Source organism: Sciurus vulgaris (genome assembly GCF_902686455.1).
Source record: "Sciurus vulgaris genome assembly, chromosome: 17".
Lineage (NCBI taxonomy): Eukaryota > Metazoa > Chordata > Mammalia > Rodentia > Sciuridae > Sciurus > Sciurus vulgaris.
This window is the reverse complement of record NC_136478.1, coordinates 12830040-12850531: the sequence shown is the minus strand read 5'-3', so window position 1 is coordinate 12850531 and position 20492 is coordinate 12830040. Positions and strand designations below refer to the sequence as shown.

At 43.4% G+C, this 20492-nt stretch overlaps 1 protein-coding gene across 9 annotated transcripts in view; it reads left to right on the top strand.

Annotated features, from left to right (window-relative positions):
• The window catches only part of HYDIN (HYDIN axonemal central pair apparatus protein), a 427212-nt gene that overhangs the window by 242077 nt on the left and 164643 nt on the right, over nucleotides 1-20492 (top strand). For all 9 annotated transcript variants that reach the window (XM_079117081.1, XM_079117080.1, XM_079117074.1 and 6 more), the window contains 2 exons: nucleotides 19333-19473; nucleotides 20111-20189. In XM_079117081.1, the coding sequence (XP_078973207.1) occupies nucleotides 19333-19473; nucleotides 20111-20189 (220 nt within the window). The remainder of the gene's footprint in view (nucleotides 1-19332; nucleotides 19474-20110; nucleotides 20190-20492) is intronic.

Sequence of the window (20492 nt, the reverse complement as noted above, 5' to 3'; positions counted from 1 at the left end):
GCCTAAGGGCGGGGCCTCTGAGTCAGTCTCACTTCCAGCCTCTCCTCAGTGTGTTTTGTTTCAGTTTGGGGGGCTTGTCATTTTGTTTTGTTTTGTTTTGTTTTTTTAGCAGTGCTAGGAATCAAACCAGGGCCTCGTGCATGCTAAGCACACACTCCACCACTCATCACACCCAACCCCACCTGCCCTGTATGACCTTAACAGGTGGCTGAGCCTCCTTGAGCCTTGGGAATGGCTTCAGGTTTCAGTTTTGAGATATTTCCTCCTGAAATCAGTTTGCGCATGTGGGGAGGCCTCACAGGATCCAAGGGCTGCAGGTGCCCCTCTCTAAACTAAGCTTCTGAAAGTCCCTTCCATAAATATCGCTCCCTTTCCCACCAGCCCTGCACCTCTAAAACACTTTAAGCTTATGCCCTCAAAGTTTTCTCTTTTTCACCTCCCAGAGAATAGTCTGGATTGGAGAGAACAGCAAGCATGAGCACTGAGGCTAGAGGAGAGGCAGCCCAGACGAGGGACCAGAGGAGTCCCAGGCGGAATCAGGACGGCGGCCACATTGGCCTTGGGCAGAACTCAAAGCAGGTTTTTATTGCCCCTCCAGCTCCTGTGTTTTGCCTAACCCTCTCCCTGCTTGTGTCTCAGCCAGGATGATGGATTTCACAGCCCGAAGAACGAGCCCAATAGGAACAGGGACTACCCCATCCCCCATATTCATTTCCTTTGGCTGTTGTAACAAATTACAAACAGGGCAGTTTAAAGCAGCACAGATTTATTCTCTTCCAGTTCTGCGGGTTGAAAGTCTAAAATCAGTCTCACTGGACTGAAGCCAGGGTATTCCCAGGGCCGCCACCTCTGCTCCCTCAGAAGCTCTAGGGAAAATCCCTCTCCTTGCCTTTCCCAGCTCCTAGAGCTGCATTTCTTGGCTCGTAGCCTCTTCTCCATCTTCAAAGCCCAAAGCCAAGAGTCTTCTGATCTCAGTCTGTCTCTCTCCTTTCTCTGGAGTGGTACCATCCTCTGCTTCCTCCTGTTATTTTATCAGTGGACTCACTCAGATAGTCCAGGATAATCTCCACTTCCTGAGAGCCTTCATGCAGTCTCATCTGTAAAGTCCCTTCTGCCATACCAGATAGCAGTCACAGGTCCCAGGGATTGAAACATGGATATCTTGACAACACCCATCATTCAATCTCCTAGACCCCTGACTCAGCCAACTTGAGTGCTTATGTACCCTTCATGGTCTTCCAGTCCAACTCTGCTTTGAAACTGGGTTCACTTTATAACTCAGCTTTATTACTGTATCATAAGGAGTCTGTGGTTTGTAAGCAATAGTGAGCCTGGCTCAAATTGACATAAAAACATGTAACTGAGATGTCAGACACATCTTGACCCAGGGCTGGGACAATGTCACCTGTACCTGGTGTCTCCTCCACCACCTCTTGGCTCTGCCCTCTGCCAGGCTGGCTCCATTCTCAGCCAGGCCCTGCACACATGGTTCAAGATGACTCAGCAGCTCCAGTTCTCCATATGCCTCTCTAAGTCTAGGGAAGAGGTAGAGGTTCTTTCTTCCATGTAAGTCCTGATGAATGGTTTGCAGTAACTCATTGGCTCTGAGGGACTCCTGTATCTCCAGCTACAACCTGGAGCTCAGTGTTATCCCTGAGACAGGCTGGCTCCTAGTGGAATATGGAAGGCACCTGACCAGAGAAGGATAGGATGGACGCCAGGCAGCAAAGAACAAAATGCCCACCAAAGTAACTGATAAGGCCCATGGTATTTCCCTGGCTAGTCTTAAGCCAAAGAGAAGGGCCTCTGATTATGAAAGGGGTTTCAACTGCTTGGAAGAGTGTTTGAGGGGCAAGACCACCTTCATTGTATCCCAGAGACTCGACAACCTGGCCGGTCCCTCAGACCCTGGAGAAGCAAGCCCTGTCACCACGGAGCCCTGAGCACCAGCTGTGTAGGTGCCTTTACATTTCCTGGTTCTGCAGTTTTGATCTTTGGAATGAAAGGTAACATGCCTGCTTTTGAGGCCTTAGGGCAAGACCACCGATACAGTACAAACGAATTCACATCTTTATTATGAGAAAAAGCTCTTTTAACTGCTTTCCAGAGCACAAAGAAAAATCTCTCAAGCAGGAAGTCTTTTCTGTAGACGGTGGATGAGACCAAATCCTTAATATGGAGATTTTGGGAGCAATGAGAGAAGACTCTGCAGTTGACCAGCAGCAATAACAATAACTGAGCACTTACCATGTGCTAGGCACCACTCTAACCTGGAGAATGGGGGTGAGCATCCCCCTTTGAAGCTGAGGCCCCAGTGCCTGGGCCCACACAATAGCCCCACCCCGTTTCTGCACTGACTACAAAGCCTCCACCTTAACCATTGTCTTCTAACATATCATAGCACATTTTTCTATTTTATTACCATATGTCCAATTTTTGCTTAAATGAACCTTCCTGACCGTGTGCTTTGTTCTATGGTGTTGACAGAGATAACTGAGACCCACCCTAGTCTATGGGAGCTGAGGAACCAGCAGAAATAAGCACAGAAACTACTTGTGGGGCTCAGGTTGGATGAATAAGCACTTAGTATACACCAAGTATTTTTAAAGACTGCTTCATTTCATCTTCCCCAAGTCTCATGCAATACTTATTTAGAAAACTATTGTTATTGTGATTTTACAAGTAGGGAAAGGGAGACACAGAAGTATCCAGAATAAGCTCAAAGGACAAGAAGTAAAGAAGGAAGGAGGGAGAGAGGGAAGAAGAGAGAGTTTAAGTAGAAGGCAGTCTTTGCCCATGAAGAGTTCATGAACTAGATGGGAAAACAAAAGGCTCATAAAAACCCACAGCTAGTTCACACCACAATTTGAAAACACACTGCCCTCTGCTTCTCCATATTTCAAATATTACACAGTGGAGAAATCTGGTGGGAATGCTCACAAGGTCTCCTGGGGTGGGGTAGAAGTTGGTCAGTTGACCCCAGCGGGATGAGGAGACACCTGCTGCCCCTGGGGGCTGAGTGCCCAGTGGAGAGAAGGAGCCTCTGAATGAAGGTCCCCAGACTGATCCTGAGCCCCTGGCTCAGTGACTGAGAGCTGTGAGAAGTGGGACCTCCTACCCTGAGGCTGTGCCACTTTTTAGCGACACCCACACCCTAACTGACTGATAGGCAGCTGGTTCCTGCTTCAGACAGGAACTGAGGAGTTCCTTGACCTGGCTGCACACGAGTCAGAAACCTTGTGTGTACCTTCAGCTCATGAACCACACAGGGTCCCCAGAGAGCACACTGGCAGCAGAGCAGGCTTTCTGATCTCCTTTGCTCTCTCTTCTGGGCTATGACGCCATCACACGAAGGCCAAGCATTCTAGAGTTGCAGCCATGGACCGAGTGTCACTGTGGGGCTGTAGTCTTGTCCTGGGATCCTGCCCACAGCACCACTGCCAGCATCCCTCTCCTTGGAAGCTCTAGAAGAAGCCATCCTGCTCCTACTCAGAAGGGCCTGAATCTCTGATGCCATCCTGCTGTTAACAGGTTTAGAAATTCAAGTTCTGCCCCATGCAGGGACTGAATTGTTTTTCCCTCTGGGTATGATTCCTACAGCTTTGTTCACTGCCACCAAGGGAAGTAATGATGCCTGACTGAGGGGAGGGCCTGCTCACAAAACCTAAGATCTAAGAGGTTATTTTGCTTCTTAAGAGCACCATTTACTTAATTAGGCTTGAAATTTATGTAGCCTATGATTATAATTAAATATAATATTTATGTTACATATGATTTATTAAATAAACTTTGCTATTTAGTAAGTGTCTTGAAATAAGCATAATTTATACACCTGCATATTATTTAACTTGGTGTGCAGACTCTACAGCAGAACTCTCTATGTAAATCACCTAAGAGCAGAGATGCTGAGTGAAAGAGGGGACAAAAGAGTCCTCCTTCCTCCTCTCTGCCTCCCCAGCAGTTCCTGGACTTCCTCTAGGAACCCTCGGGGCTGGGGCTGAGTTGGCTAATCTTGAATTACTATTTGTTTACATTAAGTCTATTTAAGCTTACAAAGCAGTGTTGAAAGAAATTCCTACACTAGCACACACTGTGTTAGTCAGCACCAGCACAAGCTGCCATAACAAAATATCATAGGGTGGCTTAAACAATGGGCATTTATTTTCTCATTTCTGGGGGCTGGAAGTCTGGGGTCTGGACATCAGCATGGTTGGGTTCTGGAGAGGGCTGTCTTTGTGGCTTGTAAACAGCTATTTCTCATTGTGCTCACATAGCAGAAAAAGAGAAAACACACTGTTGTGTTTTCTTAAAAGGGAACTTATCCCTTTATGAGGACCCCACCCTCATGACCTCATCTAATCTAGATTATCTCCCAAAGGCCTACCTCCAAAGACCATGGTGCTGGGGATTAGGAATTCAACATATGAATGGAGAGCTGGGGCACACACTAAATTAAAAACTGTGTCAGTAACTCCTCACCTGACTCTGAACTCCCAGGAAAAATCTTGTCATTGTTTCATCCACCATACTTCTGGGCACTGACAGTCCTGGGCTCCTGCAGACAAAATACTGGACACATAGCAAATCCTCAGTGCAAGTCAGTTGTTGTTAGTTTTCTGCTGTAGCAGATTACCACAAATTTAGTGGCTTAAAGCAGTACAAGCTGATCATCTTACAGTTCTCAAGATCAGAAATCCAGAATGAGCTTCACTGGGGTGTGGGCAGGGTTGCCTTCCTTTCTGAAGACGTGAGAGAATCCATTTCCTCACTGGCATCGAGGGGCTATCAACATTCCTCATCCTCAGCGCCACCAAAATAGCATCTCTCTGGCCCTGCTTCTGTCATCGTGTCTTTCTCTGACACTCTTCTTCTACCTGACTTTGCCACCTTTAAGGACTCTGCATTGGGCCCAACTGAATAGTCCAGGATAGTGTCCCCATCCAAATTCTCTTAACTTAATCACATCTGCTAAAAACTCTGCCACATAAGTTAACATATTCACAGGTTCCTGGCATTAGGACATGGTTGTCTTTGGGAGTGCTGTTTTCCGCCTACCGTGGTTATTAATGCAAGATGTTGGAGTTGTTGGAAACACAGATACCAGGACCAAGTGTGCTTTTCAGAGAGTTATCAAATTAAATGCCCATTACATAATTAATATTCAAAAATGGTAGTAAAGCTTATGGTGGTGGTGTTGGTGGTGATGGTCTAAGTATTTCTCCAGTTTATCTTGTATATTCTCATCCCCACTCACCACCAAAGGCTCTGAAAGGACATGTATAAATAAAACGTGTCCTGTGAGCTAAGAAAAAGAGAGGCAGACTACATGGCCCACCTATTTCCCTGAGTTTGGAAAGTGAGGGCCCCACACAGAGGTGGTGGTAACCACAGTGTTTACCAGAGAACCACTGTAGAATCTCACTTTTAATCCTTCATTTTGAACTTCTAAACACTGGAGGAGAACCTTATTGGCCTCATTAAGAATCAAGTTATCTGAGCAAGAACAAGCAAGCTGGAATATCCCTTGGGTTCACTTCAGGAGGATTGTGAAGGAGAAATCAACAAGTAATGACCCTGAAGTTGGGCTGAATGGACAAGGCTCTAGACCACCAGTGACCCTGGTAACTTAAGAAAATCACTGTAGTCTATGACCAGCTGGGAGGTATTGTAGAGGAGGAATGGACGGGACTTCCTGAGAGGCTGGAGATGGGTTAGGAAAGGGTGGGCTAGGAAAGGGTGCATCAAGGTTGGTGCCTGGACTTTTGGTGCAAGGAACTAGGTAGGTGGTGGTTGAGGAGGGGGACAGACTAGGATTGGTGGTAGATGGAGAACAAAGGTCTGTGACTGGAAAAGATCACGCTAAAGCTCCACAAATAACTGGTACTCCCCCTCCCCACGGAGTAAGAATTAATGTAGAAAATAGAAACTTGGGCTTCTTCGGCAGGAGGCATGGTGTGTAGGAAGGTGCTGTGTGACACCAGATTAACAATAGAAATCATTCCCAGCGAACAGGGCTTCAGGGATGCATTTGATTATTTTTTACATAGATTTCCAAGTCTCCATGGCCCAACTTGCCTTCTCATGACACAGTATAGCCCCATGACCTGTTCACTTAAGAACTTCTGAAAGGAACAGGAAAGGGCCACAATGAGGATGAAAAGCTGAGTCCTGCTTGGTCCGGTGAGGACGTGTGAGAAGTCGGTGGCCGTGTGTGTGGTCTTGGCTTCCTCAGTGCAGGTCCTTTTCCAGAGGAGGAGTTAGAGGTGTCAGGATAATGTGCTTTCTCGTGTTAGCATTCTGTGATTCCAAGAAGAGGATTAAGAATGGAACTTCTATTTAAAGGGTAGGCAAAATTAGAGGACTCAGCCAGGGAGGCCAAGAAAAAGGCATGATAAGAGAATCAGAAGAAAGCAGCCACATAAATTGAGAAGAAGGAATTTTTTCAAGGGGGAGAACATCAGAGGGAACATCATTTCCAGTAATATGGTGGACCAATATACAAAAATAATTTTTTTTCACTTTTTAAGGCATGGATGAGCTGACAAGACTTCTCACAGAAAAGCTCCTAGGAATCTGAGTGTTTGGATTCATTTGCTTGGGCTGCCATGACAAGGCATCACAGATTCAATGGCTTAAATGACAGAAATTTGTTTTCTTACAGCTCTAGAGGCTGGAAGCCTGAGATGAAGGTGTGGCAGGGCTGGTGCCTTCTAAGGGCTAAAAAGAAAGGAACTGTTCCAGGCCCATCTCCTGGCTGTAGATAAGCATCTTGTCCCTGGGTCCGAATATACTGGGTTAGGGCCCACTCTAAAATGGCCTCATTGGGATGTAATTTACTTCTGAATAGACTACCTCCAAATATAGCTGTATTCTGAATTACTGAGAGTTAGAACTGAAGCTATCTTATTATGATTGTCTACATAGAAACCCCAAAATAATCTATAAATTATTAGAACTAGTATAACAATTTAGTAAGGTAGATAGATTGATGTTAAGTTTTTTAAAAAATCAGGATTAGGGATTCAGCACAGTAGCAGAGTGCTTGCCTAGCATGTGCAAGGCCCTGGATTTGATCCTCAGCACCAAAAATTAAGTTATAAAAACAAAGTTATAAAAATCTATCACATTTCTGTATAGCCAAAAAAAAAAAAAAAAAATAGAAAATAGAATGCAATTTAAAAAGAGTACTTAGGAGTACATCTGACCAAAAAACAAAACATTTATATGTAAAATAATTTCATGAAGCCACTAAAGAACATCTTAATAAATAGTAGAATATACTTTTTTGCTGATTTAAAAGACTTGATTTAGTAAAAATGTCATTTCTTCCCAAAATGATTTATAGCTGCAATGTAATTCCAATCAAAATCCTGACAGGTTGATTCTGAAATTTATATGAAAGAGGAAAGGGATGAGACGATCCAAACCCCTTCAAAATGTAAAAATATAATGTTAAAAGTGCATTTGTGCACAGGTTGGCAAACAAAACAAAGGAACAGAACTGAGAACCTAGAAACAGACCCATAATGTATGGAAACATGACAAAAATTGAAATTGTTGAAGGAAGGAAAGATGACCTATTCAGTAAGTGATCCAGGAATAGTTCATTTTCTATATAAAAAAGGGCAAAAACAAATCCCTAAACCTAGACGATACAAAAAAAATTAATTCCTTGTGGGTTAAAGATAAAAATGTGAAAGTCAATTTTTTTTTTAATTTGGAGAAAATGTAGGATAATGCCTCATGATCTCTGAGTAAGGATCTCTTAAATAAAATACAAAAAGCACAAAACCACAGTGAAACTATTCATAACTTCAGCATTAAATCCAAGAGCTTTATTCATCAAAAGATACCAGAAAGAGGGTGAAAAGACGAGTCACAAACTGAGAGAAATTTTTAGCATTATCTTCAAATGATCAGTGTGCATAGTATATAAAGAGTGCCTTTGAAAGAAAAGACATAATTGAATTTTTAAAATGAGAGAACATGATGCGCAGTTATTTCACAGAAGAAGAAATATGAGTGACCAATAAAGAATAAAGAGATGTTCCACCTCATTAGTAATCTTGAAAATGGAAATTAAAACAACCACCAGACACGATTACATACCCACCAGATTGGATAAAATTAGATGATGGTACCAAGTGCTGTTGGGGACAGGAGGAACAGCAGCTCTGGCACAGCTGATGGGAGTTTAGACACAGTCACTCTGGAAAGCAACTGGCAAAGCTGATGGGGACAGTCCCCTGGCCCTGTCCCGCCTCCCAGCCTTTCTGGGTTTGTGTCATCTTTCCTGGGTTCTGCTTCCCTCTGCTCAGGACCCACTTGGTCACTATATCCCCCAAGTCCTACTCAGCCGTGCTTCCTGGACTGACCCTTCCTTCCAGCTCTCCCTACCCTCGTCCTGCCCAGGATCCTCCCTGCAGGATTCCTCCTACACTGGGCTGAACAGCTTTCTTCCCTCTGGCCTCCCCTGGCTGCAGCCCAGACCAAAGATGGCTTTTCTTTAGGCTGGGCTTTCATCAGCTCATTTCTTTCCCTCTGACTCAAGAGAAAGCTAAGCCCTTCACTTTTTGTAAAATGCATGAATGTTTTCATAGAAAATAGCATCTTACTACTTTTTAAAGCCAAACTTTGTCTGCTTCTATCAATATCTCCTCTAGCTCCCAATAGGGCTGTGCTGTCTGTCCCTATACCTTCAGCACAAAGGCACCGCGTTGGAGAAAGCCCTCCTGTTAATTGCCAGCTCTGTAGCAGGCAGTGCTAAGAACAGGGAATGTACTTACGGCCCCTACTAACTCCCACCCCAATTTCAGCTGGCTTTTGACCCCTCACTAAACTGAAACTGCCTCTCCTCAAGGTCAGTGAAGACTTCACTAAGCTGGGAGGCCCTTTCTGACTCCACATGTTTCTTGACCCCACTCCCATTTTAGTGAGAAATCACATGATATATGTGAAAGTTCATGTAACCTGTGTGCTTAGTTTAATAATAAAATGAATGTTGCTATCTCATCACCCCTGTTGCAAATATGCAGTTGTTAGTAAGTTGAAGACCCCCTTGAGAACAGTAGACTGCGTGGCACTCCTTCCCTGGTGTCCCCAGAGCCTTCCCAGGCCCCTCCAGGTCCCCTGTAGCCCAACCACCAAGAATCTCCTCTCCTGCTGTGATAGATTAGCTAGGTTATCTGACCAGGAGATCAGATTAGCCAATGAAAACGCTATAAAACATCACTCAAATCAGAGCTTCCAGAAGTAAATGCCTTGCCTTCGTGGTCCACCTGCAAGTGACTCAAGACAAAGCAGAGGGAGACCTGCAGAGTAGGTAGAACTTTAGCCCCTTAACATTGAACTTGAAAATTACCCTCATGCTGTGGTCTATGTGGTCTGATTCTATTTGTAATTCCATTTAGTCCAATTTCCTGAGATACCAGATCAGTTACCCCATAGATAAATGAGTGGGGTTGTTTTTTCATTTCAATTCTGTTATAAAAGTTTGTTCTGCTCTTACATTATCATAGAAGAAATCTGGTCACTTTATTACAGATTAATTCTTTTTAAGGCATTTTCCCACTGCCTCTAATGTCAGTGGAGGACATAGCCATTTAGAGACTCACCAGGAGCTAAACTGGCCTCTGAGGAAAGCAGTGGAAAGCATCCATGCCCATTGGAACCTTGGAGTCAGAGTTGTCTGGTTGGTTCACTTACTGATGTGATTAGTAAAGAATCTGTTCAATTTATCTACAAGTTCATATTAATTAAAATTCCCTCAAAGCAAGCTACATCTGTGGGAGGCCAGACATTAAAAGAAATTGACTTTTTAAACCATCCTGTTTCAAAAGTATGTCTTGAGAGCTTTGAAGCTGATCAGATTAGAAGGGCGATTTCGGTCTACCTGCTTGGTGGCCTTTCCAAGAGCATGTAGCAGTGGGGACACCTTCTGGAGCTTTGTAGAAGTGACCATTTCACGCAGAAATCCCACCCCAGAGCCTCAAGGCAGATTCTGGCCATAGTCCCCTGCCACTGTCCTCACAGCAGCGCTCCCAGGAAGTCTCTTCAAGGCAAGGGCAACAGTGTCTTGTCACATCCAGACTGCAGACAGACTGGGTCCCTCCTCAAGCAAAGGCCCTAGAGAGTGCATCATGCATCCCTTGTGTTGTGGGCCCCCGTTACTTTTGGTAGGAAGTGGCCTGCTTTATGAGTTGCTGTCACGTGCACAAGGCAACCCAGGAGAGCTGCCACCTGTTGATGGGGCAGAGTCTCCAGCACAGTTGCCGGGAGTGAGAGCTTTGGTGTCAGTCTGTCTTCGCTCAGCCGCTAACTTGCTGTCCAAGCCCCGCTTTTGCCCTTGGAGATGTGGATTGTCAAGGTATCCTGTTGTGATGATCAGATAGGCCGTGCTTATTAAGGCCTGCCGTGGAGCAAATGCCGAATAGCTTGGCTACAGGCATTTAATGAGCAGCACGACTCGCCACCATTTTCCCTGTGGCCTTCTCACCACCATCTTCTAGCCATTGGTTCCCCACCTCGAGGGCACCTCCAAATCATGTCGGATTTGAAACGGGTGTATGCCACCTAAATCAAGATCTCTGATTGGGTCTCAGTCACCTGTCTTTCTTGAGGTGATCCCAGTGGACAACCAACAGCAAGGACCATTGTTCTAGAAGCTTCAATTGCAACTTCTCCCATGAACCTTCAAAAATATGGTTTTCATCACCTAAAGTCTGAGTAACTTGAGTTCCAGCTATTCAGTTACCTTTCACCAACCTCACTGTAGCACAGGTGGCCTACTGAAAGCATTATGGAGCATAATGATGTCAGGGGGCTGCTTTCCATAACAGGTATGTGTCAGTAGTTGGTTTTTCTTTATCATGTGGCAGAGCTAAAATGGACATACTGGTAGGCAAGGCAAGAAAGACCTGTTCCTGTCTGTCATTTGCTTCCCAATGTGAGAGAACCAGCAAATATAAGACCATAAATCCAGGCAATGAATGTTGAAACATGGCAGAGACCTTGTGTTTGTGCCTGGGGGGTCTCAGGAATGTGCCCACTTTTAATTCAGTTTTGAAGCAATGGTTATAATCTGCACTCTTTAGTTACCTAGGGGCCTACATAATCTGGAACAGATTAGGTTCAGAAGGAAAGAGGGAACAAGGGAGGGAAGATGGAAGCAAGGAAGGGATGAAGGGAAGGTACTGAAGAAGAGAAGGAAGGAAGGAAGGAAGGAAGGAAGGAAGGAAGGAAGGAAGGAAGGAAGGAAGGAAGGAAGGAATTATAAAATGAGAGAAGTGAAAGCTTGATAGCTGAGAGTAAGATTAGGAATGTAAAATCCATCTACTGGCACCAGATTATAAAGTTGCTATTTGCATCATATTTTCTAATGCCCCATTGGCCAGACAAGTTAAACCAAACCTAGATTGAATGTTGGAATAAAATAGACTCTACCCATTGTGGGAAGAGAGACAAAGTTGTATTGCAAAGGGTTATGCTCATTGGAATTGGAGAGATTATTGGGGCCATTTTAATACCATCCAATGTAACATTTGGACAAAACAAGATCTTTATAACCCTTTTTAATAGAGAAAGATAACAACAGTACTTTTGACTAGAACTGTTCATTCAGCAAATACTGAGCATCTACTTGAAGCTTGGTATACTACCAGGTGCTGGGGACAGTGGTGAAGAGGCAGACATGGCTCCTGACCCTGCTGATGAGTGAATTATTATATAGGATCTGTGGAAACATAGATATATGGACCCTTAGCCTGGACTCAGTGGTCAGGAAAGATGTCCCAGTGAAAGTAACAACTAAGCTAAGGCTTAAAGGTTAAGTAGACATTAACAGGACCAAGAAGATGGAGAGAAGATTTTAGAGTAACAGCGTATTTCAAGTTCTATAGATGAGAAGGAGCCTTCCTGGAACTTAAAAAGCTTAGTGCAGACGTAGACAGATGAGAAGCCAAGAGTTGAGAACAGAAAGGCCCTGTGGCAATGGGGGAAGAGTAGGAAGCTTGTCGGTGAAGGTCTTTGTGACCCTTGCTAAGGAGCTTGGAATTTGTCCTTAGGAAGATGGGGGCGTCTTCTAAAAAAATTTAAATGGAGAGTGACATAATCAGAAAGTTCACTGGGGCTTCAGAATGGAACGTGGATTAAAAAGGGAAAACCCTAGAATGATCAAAACTCTGAATCATGCTATGAACAGTAATGGAAAACAAGATCCAGTGAGGTGTTTCCTTTTTCATTCTTTCTGGGGTTTTTTTTTTTTTTTTTTTTTTTTTTTTTTTTTTTTTTTTTTTTTTCCTTCTTTTTCTTCTTTTTTGACCATGTTGTCCTGGCTGGTCTCAAACACATGACCCTCCAGCCTCAGCCTCCCAAGTAGCTGGAATTACAGGTGTGCACCACTATGCCCAGTCGGGATGTTTTCCATTTCCATGGATTGGAAACTCACTTGAATTCACTTGACCCCTGAATTATAACCACTCCTGCATCTCTGCTCTGACCTGCTGACTTCTGAGTTCTTTATCTTTGGAGTCATACACTGTGATAGTGGGTTCCCTCAAGGCAGGGCCTGAGCTGATGACCCTCAAGGTGACTTGTCAGGGGAGGGCTCTCAGGAGAAATTGTAGGAGAGTAAGGGAAGCAAGAGAGGACTGGGAGAGCTGGGGGAGGTGTGATTTCCTAACAAGTCCAACCTCTGCCTGATGCCAGGGGGCGCCCTGCAGAGTGGATTGCCTCAGAGTTTGTCTACTGGACTCTGAGAGCACTACCCCCATCTACCAGCCCTTTGCTTACATGTCAGGCCCTAATTGGGGGCAAGATGTAACCTGCCAGGCAGCTCAGGGTGGGGGAAGCAGTTCCCAAAAGGACAGGGTGATACTGCAGATAAAGGTGCAGCCAACACCCATGGCATGCAGGTGAGGGTGCATCCCCCTAGTAAAGATCTGGACAGTGCACCAACAGCATCTGCTGCAGTCATTAATTTGAAAAATAGGGATGTAGGCCCTCTTTCTTCAGTCAAACAAAGTACATCTGCAAGCTGCTTTTATACAGCCAGTCACCATTTTCACCCTTGGTAAGGGACACTCGCGGATTCCACGTCTAAGGAATCAGGGAATCAGTGTGTCCCCTACAAGGCTGCCCATCCCCTGGACCACTCTGCACAGACTTCGGTGGATGCCCCACATACACCTTCCATCTGCAAACTTCATGTGACACTGACCCAGAGTATTAACTGAAACACAAGCTTGTCCTTTGGGGTTTTATTTTGGCACAATACTGCTTGCAATGAAGGGAGAACAAGAAATAAGTGTGGTAGTTGTTTCTGGTTTTGTTTTTGTAGTTTGCAGCACAAAAGATTGCATTGATCCTTACCCAAGAGTTCAAAATAAAACACGAAGAGGGAAGCTGCTGCGCCCAAGCTAGTGTTGCTGATCAGCATATGCTTGACATTCACACAATTCTGTCACAGCCAAAGTGACAAAGGAAAGGTGTTCCTTTCTTGTTCCTTTCTGGCTCTGGCACTGATTTTGAGATGCGTAGCTCTGGAATTGGAGCAGTATTGATTTTCCTTGTTTGCTACACTCTCTCTTTTAAAAATAACTGAATCTACTCCTGTTTGGGTCAGCATAGTGGGAAAGTAATCATCTATATCTTAGGGTAAAGTGAAATCCGATCCAAAAAAACCTCTACCCATGTTTTGTTTCAATTTTTTGAAGCAAGTTTTCTGATTTTAATGAGTTAAAGCTTTCATTCTGCTAAAGGTTTCACCGTCTCCTGTGGCTCTACCTACCAGCAAGAAGGGCTGGGGTTAGCTCTCCTCTCTGTTTCCAAAGACATCTCTCACTTCCCACGTATCCAGGTATCACCTTTAACTGAAGTGTTGTTTTTCCTCAGGTGCGCAGACTCTACAGCTTTGTACTTTTTCCTTTACAGGTATTCCCACCATGTTCTCTTTTCACTGAGCTCAACATCCTAGGGGGTGCAAATGTCAGATGTGCACAGTGATCAGACAAAGGTTCTTCCCCAGGCACCTCTGCTGACCTGACCTGGGTGATTTAATAAGTGCTCACAATTGTCCTTGGTGATTTTCCCTGTCCCTAGCTGGTAAGGCTACAGTGCAAACCCCACATTAATTATCAGTTGCCTCCCGAGCTGTCATGTTGCCTTCCCACCTATGGTGGCTCTTCAATATGGCTGTCCATTAGGAGAACCCAGGGAGACTCAAATATCTAACTCAAAAATCTGACCTGTCAGATGAGAACAGAATCTACCCAAGGATGAGGCACAATAATCTTTATTGGAACAAGTGTCCCAGGAGATTTTCCAGCACCAAGTGCAACATGGATCCTCTGCCCAGGATGATACATCGGCTTAAGGTAAAGTCAACTAGAGACATCTGGTCTGGAGCAAGCCAAATGGAAGCTCATGAAAGAAGAGGAAAAGAGTTTTCCCACGCTTCTCCAAGGCCATCCCAGATGGAGGCATGGGTGCACAGTAGCCAAATGACCTACACGCTGTTCAACTGCTCTTATTCAACCACCCACCAGCCCTTCCATCCACCCATTCTATCAAACGTGTGTTGAGCTCATGCACTGTATACTAGATCATGTGCTATGGGTCTGTAAAGAGGAAACGACCCAGATCTTGCCTTTCAAGAGTTCATAGTTCTGTGGAGTAGGAAGCCCAGCCATGGATGTTGCTAGCCCCATGTTTTCCCAAGGGGAGAATAAACTCCCCTTTCTCTCTCTCTCTCTCTCTCTCTCTCTCTCTCTCTCTCTCTCTCTCCTCTCTCTTTTATTTATTTATTTATTTATTTATTTTGGTGGGGAGCAGGGCAGGAATAGAAGTCAGGGCCACTCAACCACTGAGCCACATCCCCATCCCTATATTGTATTTTATTTAGAGACAGGGTCTCACTGAGTTGCTTAGCACCTAACTTTTGCTGAGCCTGGCTTTGAATTCTCCATCCTCCTGCCTCAGCCTCCCGAGCCACTAGGATCTGATCTTCCTTCTTAAACAGAGCAAGCAAAGCTCAGCTCAGAGCCTTTACCAGGCAAGAAACTAGCATGGATTTTTTTCCCCATTGATTTTTCAATGGGAGGTTATGCTAGGGTTTCATTTATAATAATTATATAAGATTTTCCTTAAAAAATAAAGCCTATCTTTTAAAAAATGATAAATAAAATAAACTTATTAATAAACACCACAGTGTGCTATCACTATACAGTTATTGGTGAATAAACTTAAAAAGACTGAATACCAAGTATGGATGAGGATGTGGACTAAGTAGAACTCTCAGACACTAGGGATGGTGGTATAAAATGGTACATATATTTTGGAAAACCATTTGGCAGTTTCCTATAATGTTAAACATACATATATTATACAATCCAGCAATTCTATCCCTATGAGTTTACCCAAGAAGAATGGGTTAGTCAGCTTTCCATTATATAACAAACACCTGAGATATTCAACTTATAAGGAAAAGGTTTATTTGATTCACCTTAGAGATTTTAGTACAAGATCCATTGTCCCCTTTTCTTTTGGAGTGAGCCTGTGGTAAAACAGCATATGGCAGAGGTATGTGGCAGAGGAAAACTGCTCACCTCTAGATATAGGAAGATCATACCACAATATAACAAAGGCTGTATATAACAAACTTACAGCCAGCATCATACTGAATGAGAAAGCATTTACCCTAAAATCAGGAACAAGACAAGGGTGTCCACTCTTCACACTTTTATTCAATCTAGACTTCAAAATTTTAGCCATAGCAATCAGACAGGAAAAATAAAAGTGATACAAACAGGGAAGGAACAAGTCAGATTTTCTATTTACAGATTATATGGTTCTATACTTAGAAGACCCTAAAGAGTCTACAAAAAGATTCAGAATGATAAACAAATTCAGCAAAGTAGCAATATACAAAATCAACATACAAAAATCAGTATTTTTCCTGCACATCAATAACAAATTTATGAGAAAGAAATCAGGAAAACAATCTCATTCACAACAGCCTCAGAAGAAAGACTCAAGAAAAATCCTAACCAAGGAAGTAAAGGATCTCAACAGTAATAAACATAGAACACCAAGGGAAGAAATTGAAGGCACTAGATAGAAAGAACTCCCATGTTTATGGATTGGGAGAACTATACTGTTCAAATGGCCATGCTACCAGATGTGATCTACAGATTCAGTGCAATCTCCATCAAAATAACCATGTCCATTTTTCACAGAACTAGAAAGAAACTATTCTCATATTTTATTTGGAACCACAAAAGACCCCAAATAGTTAAAGCAATCCTGAGCCAAAAGAGCAATGCTGGAGGCATCCCAATACCTGATTTCAAAATCTACTATGGAGCCATAGTAACAAAAATAGGGTGGTATTGACTTAAAAACAGACACATAGGCCAAAGGAATAGAAGACCCAGAAGTAAACCCATGTATTTACAGCCATGTGATTCCTAATAAAGGTGCCAAAAACATGTATTGTAGAAAAGACAGCCTCTTCAACAAATGGTGCTGAAAAGACTGAACATCTGCCTGTAGAAGATTGAAACTACATCTTTATCGCTCACCCTGTATAAAATCAACTAAAATGGGTCAAGTGCTGTACTATAAGACCAAAACTTTGAAACTATTAGAGGGAAATATAGGGATAACACTTCAAGTTATAGACACAGCAACAATTTCCCACATAGAATTACAGTAGCTCAGGAAATAAAAGCAAGAACTGACAAATGGTATTACATCCAATTAAAATGTTTCTGCACCAGAAAGAAAACAATTAACAAAGTGAAGAGACAATCTACAGAATGGGAGGGAGAAAAAAATCTTTGCTCATAATTCATCTGGCTGAGGATTAAGTGCCAGAATATATAAAGAACTCAAAAAAAAAACAACATCTAAAGACGCAGTAATCCAATCAAAATGGACAAGTGATCTGAATATCCACTTCTCAAAAGAACAAGTACAAATGGTCAATAAATACACAAGCAAGTGCACGACATTTTTAGCCATCAGGGAAATGCAAATTAAAACTACATTGAGATTCTTCCTCACCCCAGTCAGAAAGTCTGCTATTAAAAAAAAAAAAAAAAAAGACAAATGCTGGCAAGGATGTAGAGAAAAGAGAACCCTTATAGACTGTTGATAGGAATGTAAAATAGTACAGCCACTATGGAAAACAGTATGGATGTTCCTCCAAAAACTTAAAGTAGAACTACCATATGATCCAATCATACCCAAAGGAAATGAAGGCAGCATACAAAAGAGATGCCTGCATATTGCAGCACTGTTCACAATAGCCAGTTATGGAATTGACCCAGGTGCCAATCAACAGATGAATGGATAGATGTAGTTTACATACACAATGGAATATTCTTCAGCCAGGAAATTAAAATCATGTCATTTGCAGAAAAATGGATAGAACTTAGGATCATCATGTTAAACGAAACAAGTCAGACATGGAAAGACAAGTATCACATGTTTTCTGTCATGTGGGAACCAGGGAGAGAGGGAGAAAGGGAGGGAGAGGGAAGGGAATGGGATCAGGTGGGAGGAGGGAAAGACGTAAAAGCAAGAGAGGGTTGTAGGGAAGGTGGATATGAATAAAACACAATATACGCATTATGGGAATGCCACAGTGAAACCCATTAATATGTACAATTAATATGAGTTAATATTTATAATGAAAAAATAAGTAAATAGTTTTTGTTTTTTTTTTAAAACAACCACTCACCTCATCGTGAAGCAGGATGCAGAGAGAAAGAAAAAGGAGCCAGGGTCCCACTATCCCTTTTGAGGACATGCCTGCCATGACCTTAAGACCTCCCACTTAGGTCCCACCTCCAGTAGCAACCACCTGGGGTCCAAGTCTTTAACCACATGGGTCCCTGAGGGGCAATCCAGATCCCAATTACAGCAAAAAATGAAAACATGTGTCCACACTTTAAAGACATACACAAATATCTATAGCAGCTTCACTAATAGTATCCAAAAGCTGGAAACAGTCTAGGTGTTCATCCACAAGATGGACAAGCATCCATACTCCAGAGTACTGTTCAGTTGAGAAAAAACTACCAGTCCATATGGCATGAAAACTCTCAGAAACATCATGCTGAACAAAAGAAATCAGGCATGTAAGAGTACATTTCTCTGAAACTGTCGGCAAAGCTAATCCATAGAGACATAAAGCAAATGAGTTTACACAAGGGTACCTTTTAGGATGATTGGCATTGTCTCTGTTAATGCAGTGGTAGTTAGTTACTCAGGTACATATTTTTGTAAAAAATTCATCAAACCGTATGCTGTGGATGCAATTTGTGTATAAGTTATTCCTCAATAAATTGCTTTATTAGGTAATATCCCATATGGCAGAAATTATGAAAGTGGCATGGAGTGCCTGAAACCTAGGAAATGGTACTCCAGGACATGGTGAACAGTGGACAGCACCCTGCAAGAAGTGATAATGAAATGCTATGGCACTTGCAAGGAATAATGGGACAGTAATGGGAGCTTCAGAGAGCAGATGACATCTCTGCTGAACCTCAGAGTGCATATGAGGCCAAAATGAATATATAAGTGAATTGGGGTTGAAATCAATATTGAGGGCTTGAGATGGGACAGGAATGGAAAGGGAAAAGTTCAGAAAAAGTCACCTGCACCTTGAAAGGAAGGAAGAATAGGGGTTAACCCACCACCTTGGCATTCAAAGGTCTTTCTAATCAGGGAAACCTGGACATACAGGCTCAGCACTAGCTGAGCAGCCACCAATTTTCCCCTTGCTCAGAGAACTTAAATGGCAGCAAAACTCACCAGTGGGACCAGGACTGAGTTATGGCAAGCAAGGCACTAGGGATGCACATTATAGGAAGCAAAGTCATGCAAAAAGCCTGAGCCTGCACTTCCAGGACCCTAAGATGAGTTCCTTGCATCCCTCACCCTAGTCCTGATCCTGCTTTCTGGTTATCTGGGAGCAGATCCCCCACTCATCTGTAGCCGGGCCTGCCTGTGTACTCCTGGCCAGGCACTATATCAGGTACCCTGTTGAGACAAGTCCTCAAAAAGCTAAAGGCAGGTATGATAGGAGAAATCCAGAGACCTGTGGACACTCAGAGTAGAGACACTGGACCCAGACTAGAACAGATGGTCAGAAGACTTTAGGAGCAAATGAAACCTTAGCTAAGATTTGAAGAAGGCAAGTCCAAGGGAGCGTACAGGTTGGCCCTTCCAGAACTGCCTGGTCTAGGATTTGGAACATGGCCACAGGGCACCAATTTTCAAAAACTGATGTGCATTTGTATCACCCCTCTCCCTTCTATGCCTTTGTAGGTTTGTGACATGGGCAAAGAAGCCCGAAAGTACCCCCATGTCCCAGATGGAGTCTATTCCAGCAACGTCAGCATCTGCCAGCTCTCCAGCAGTCCCAGCTACAGTAGAGTCTCCTGAGATGGATTTTAGTGATTCTGTTAAGTAAGCACAAATGCAAAACCAGCATGGATTTGTCTCTAACAGCATTCTTATCTCTAATCTGACTTACATACTCTATACTCATTCCTTATTTCTTCATTGTCATTCACCAGTCTTTGTGCTAGAACCTGGATTGGACTTTTTGGAGCTGAGAGTTATCTCTGCTCTCAGAAAGCCATTAAAGTCCTGAGCCCTGGGAGACTGAGTCCTTCTATAGGGCTAAGGCTTGCAGCCAGGACTGGGTCCAGGGTAGCAAAAGGATATAAGAATATGCCAAACATTTTGTCCTCATAATAAAATGCTCCAACAATTATGAAACTTAACATTGAGCACTGAGGACACATTCAAGTTGTCTGAAGAATTTCTGTAGCTTCCCAGGACTTTTTGTAGGTCAGGCATGGGTTCCATACTCCAGGAAAGACAGGTTGGGCCCTAGGAAAAACTCACCAGTTTAGGGCCTAGACTTCACATTTGGGGACAGAGGGCTCACTGACTTCTTAAGACCCTTGAGTAAGACCTTCCCCTTACTTTCTGGGGTAGCAGAGGGGAAGAGAAAGACAGTAGAGGAAAGATGCAAATGAGCCTATGTGGTGATGACTGCAGACTCAATGATTCTCTCCATTTTTATTAAATTTCCCAGGACTATCATTATGGATGAAGATATGGGGTTTGAAGATCGAGAAGCAAAAAAAATGACAGCATCCACTGTGATCTCAGATGTAAGGTTCCTTTGCCCTGAAGAGAGTTGATAAATAGAAGGTCTTTCCCATAAAACAAAAGCAGGAGCAGGGGTCGAGCTGGGATGAGGCTTTGTGGCTTTACCCGGATCACTCTCCAATCACACCCCAGAGCCAACACCCCAGGATACCTCAAGACAGAGAGCTCTAAAATGAAGAAGCCAGTTACCTCCGTACCTGGTGATCTTATGCTCTTCCTACCCCTTGGATAGAGGCTCCCAAAGGAGTGATATTCTCAGTGATCTCATAGAAAAAGCAAAGCAAAGACTGAGAGATTTTAAAGAT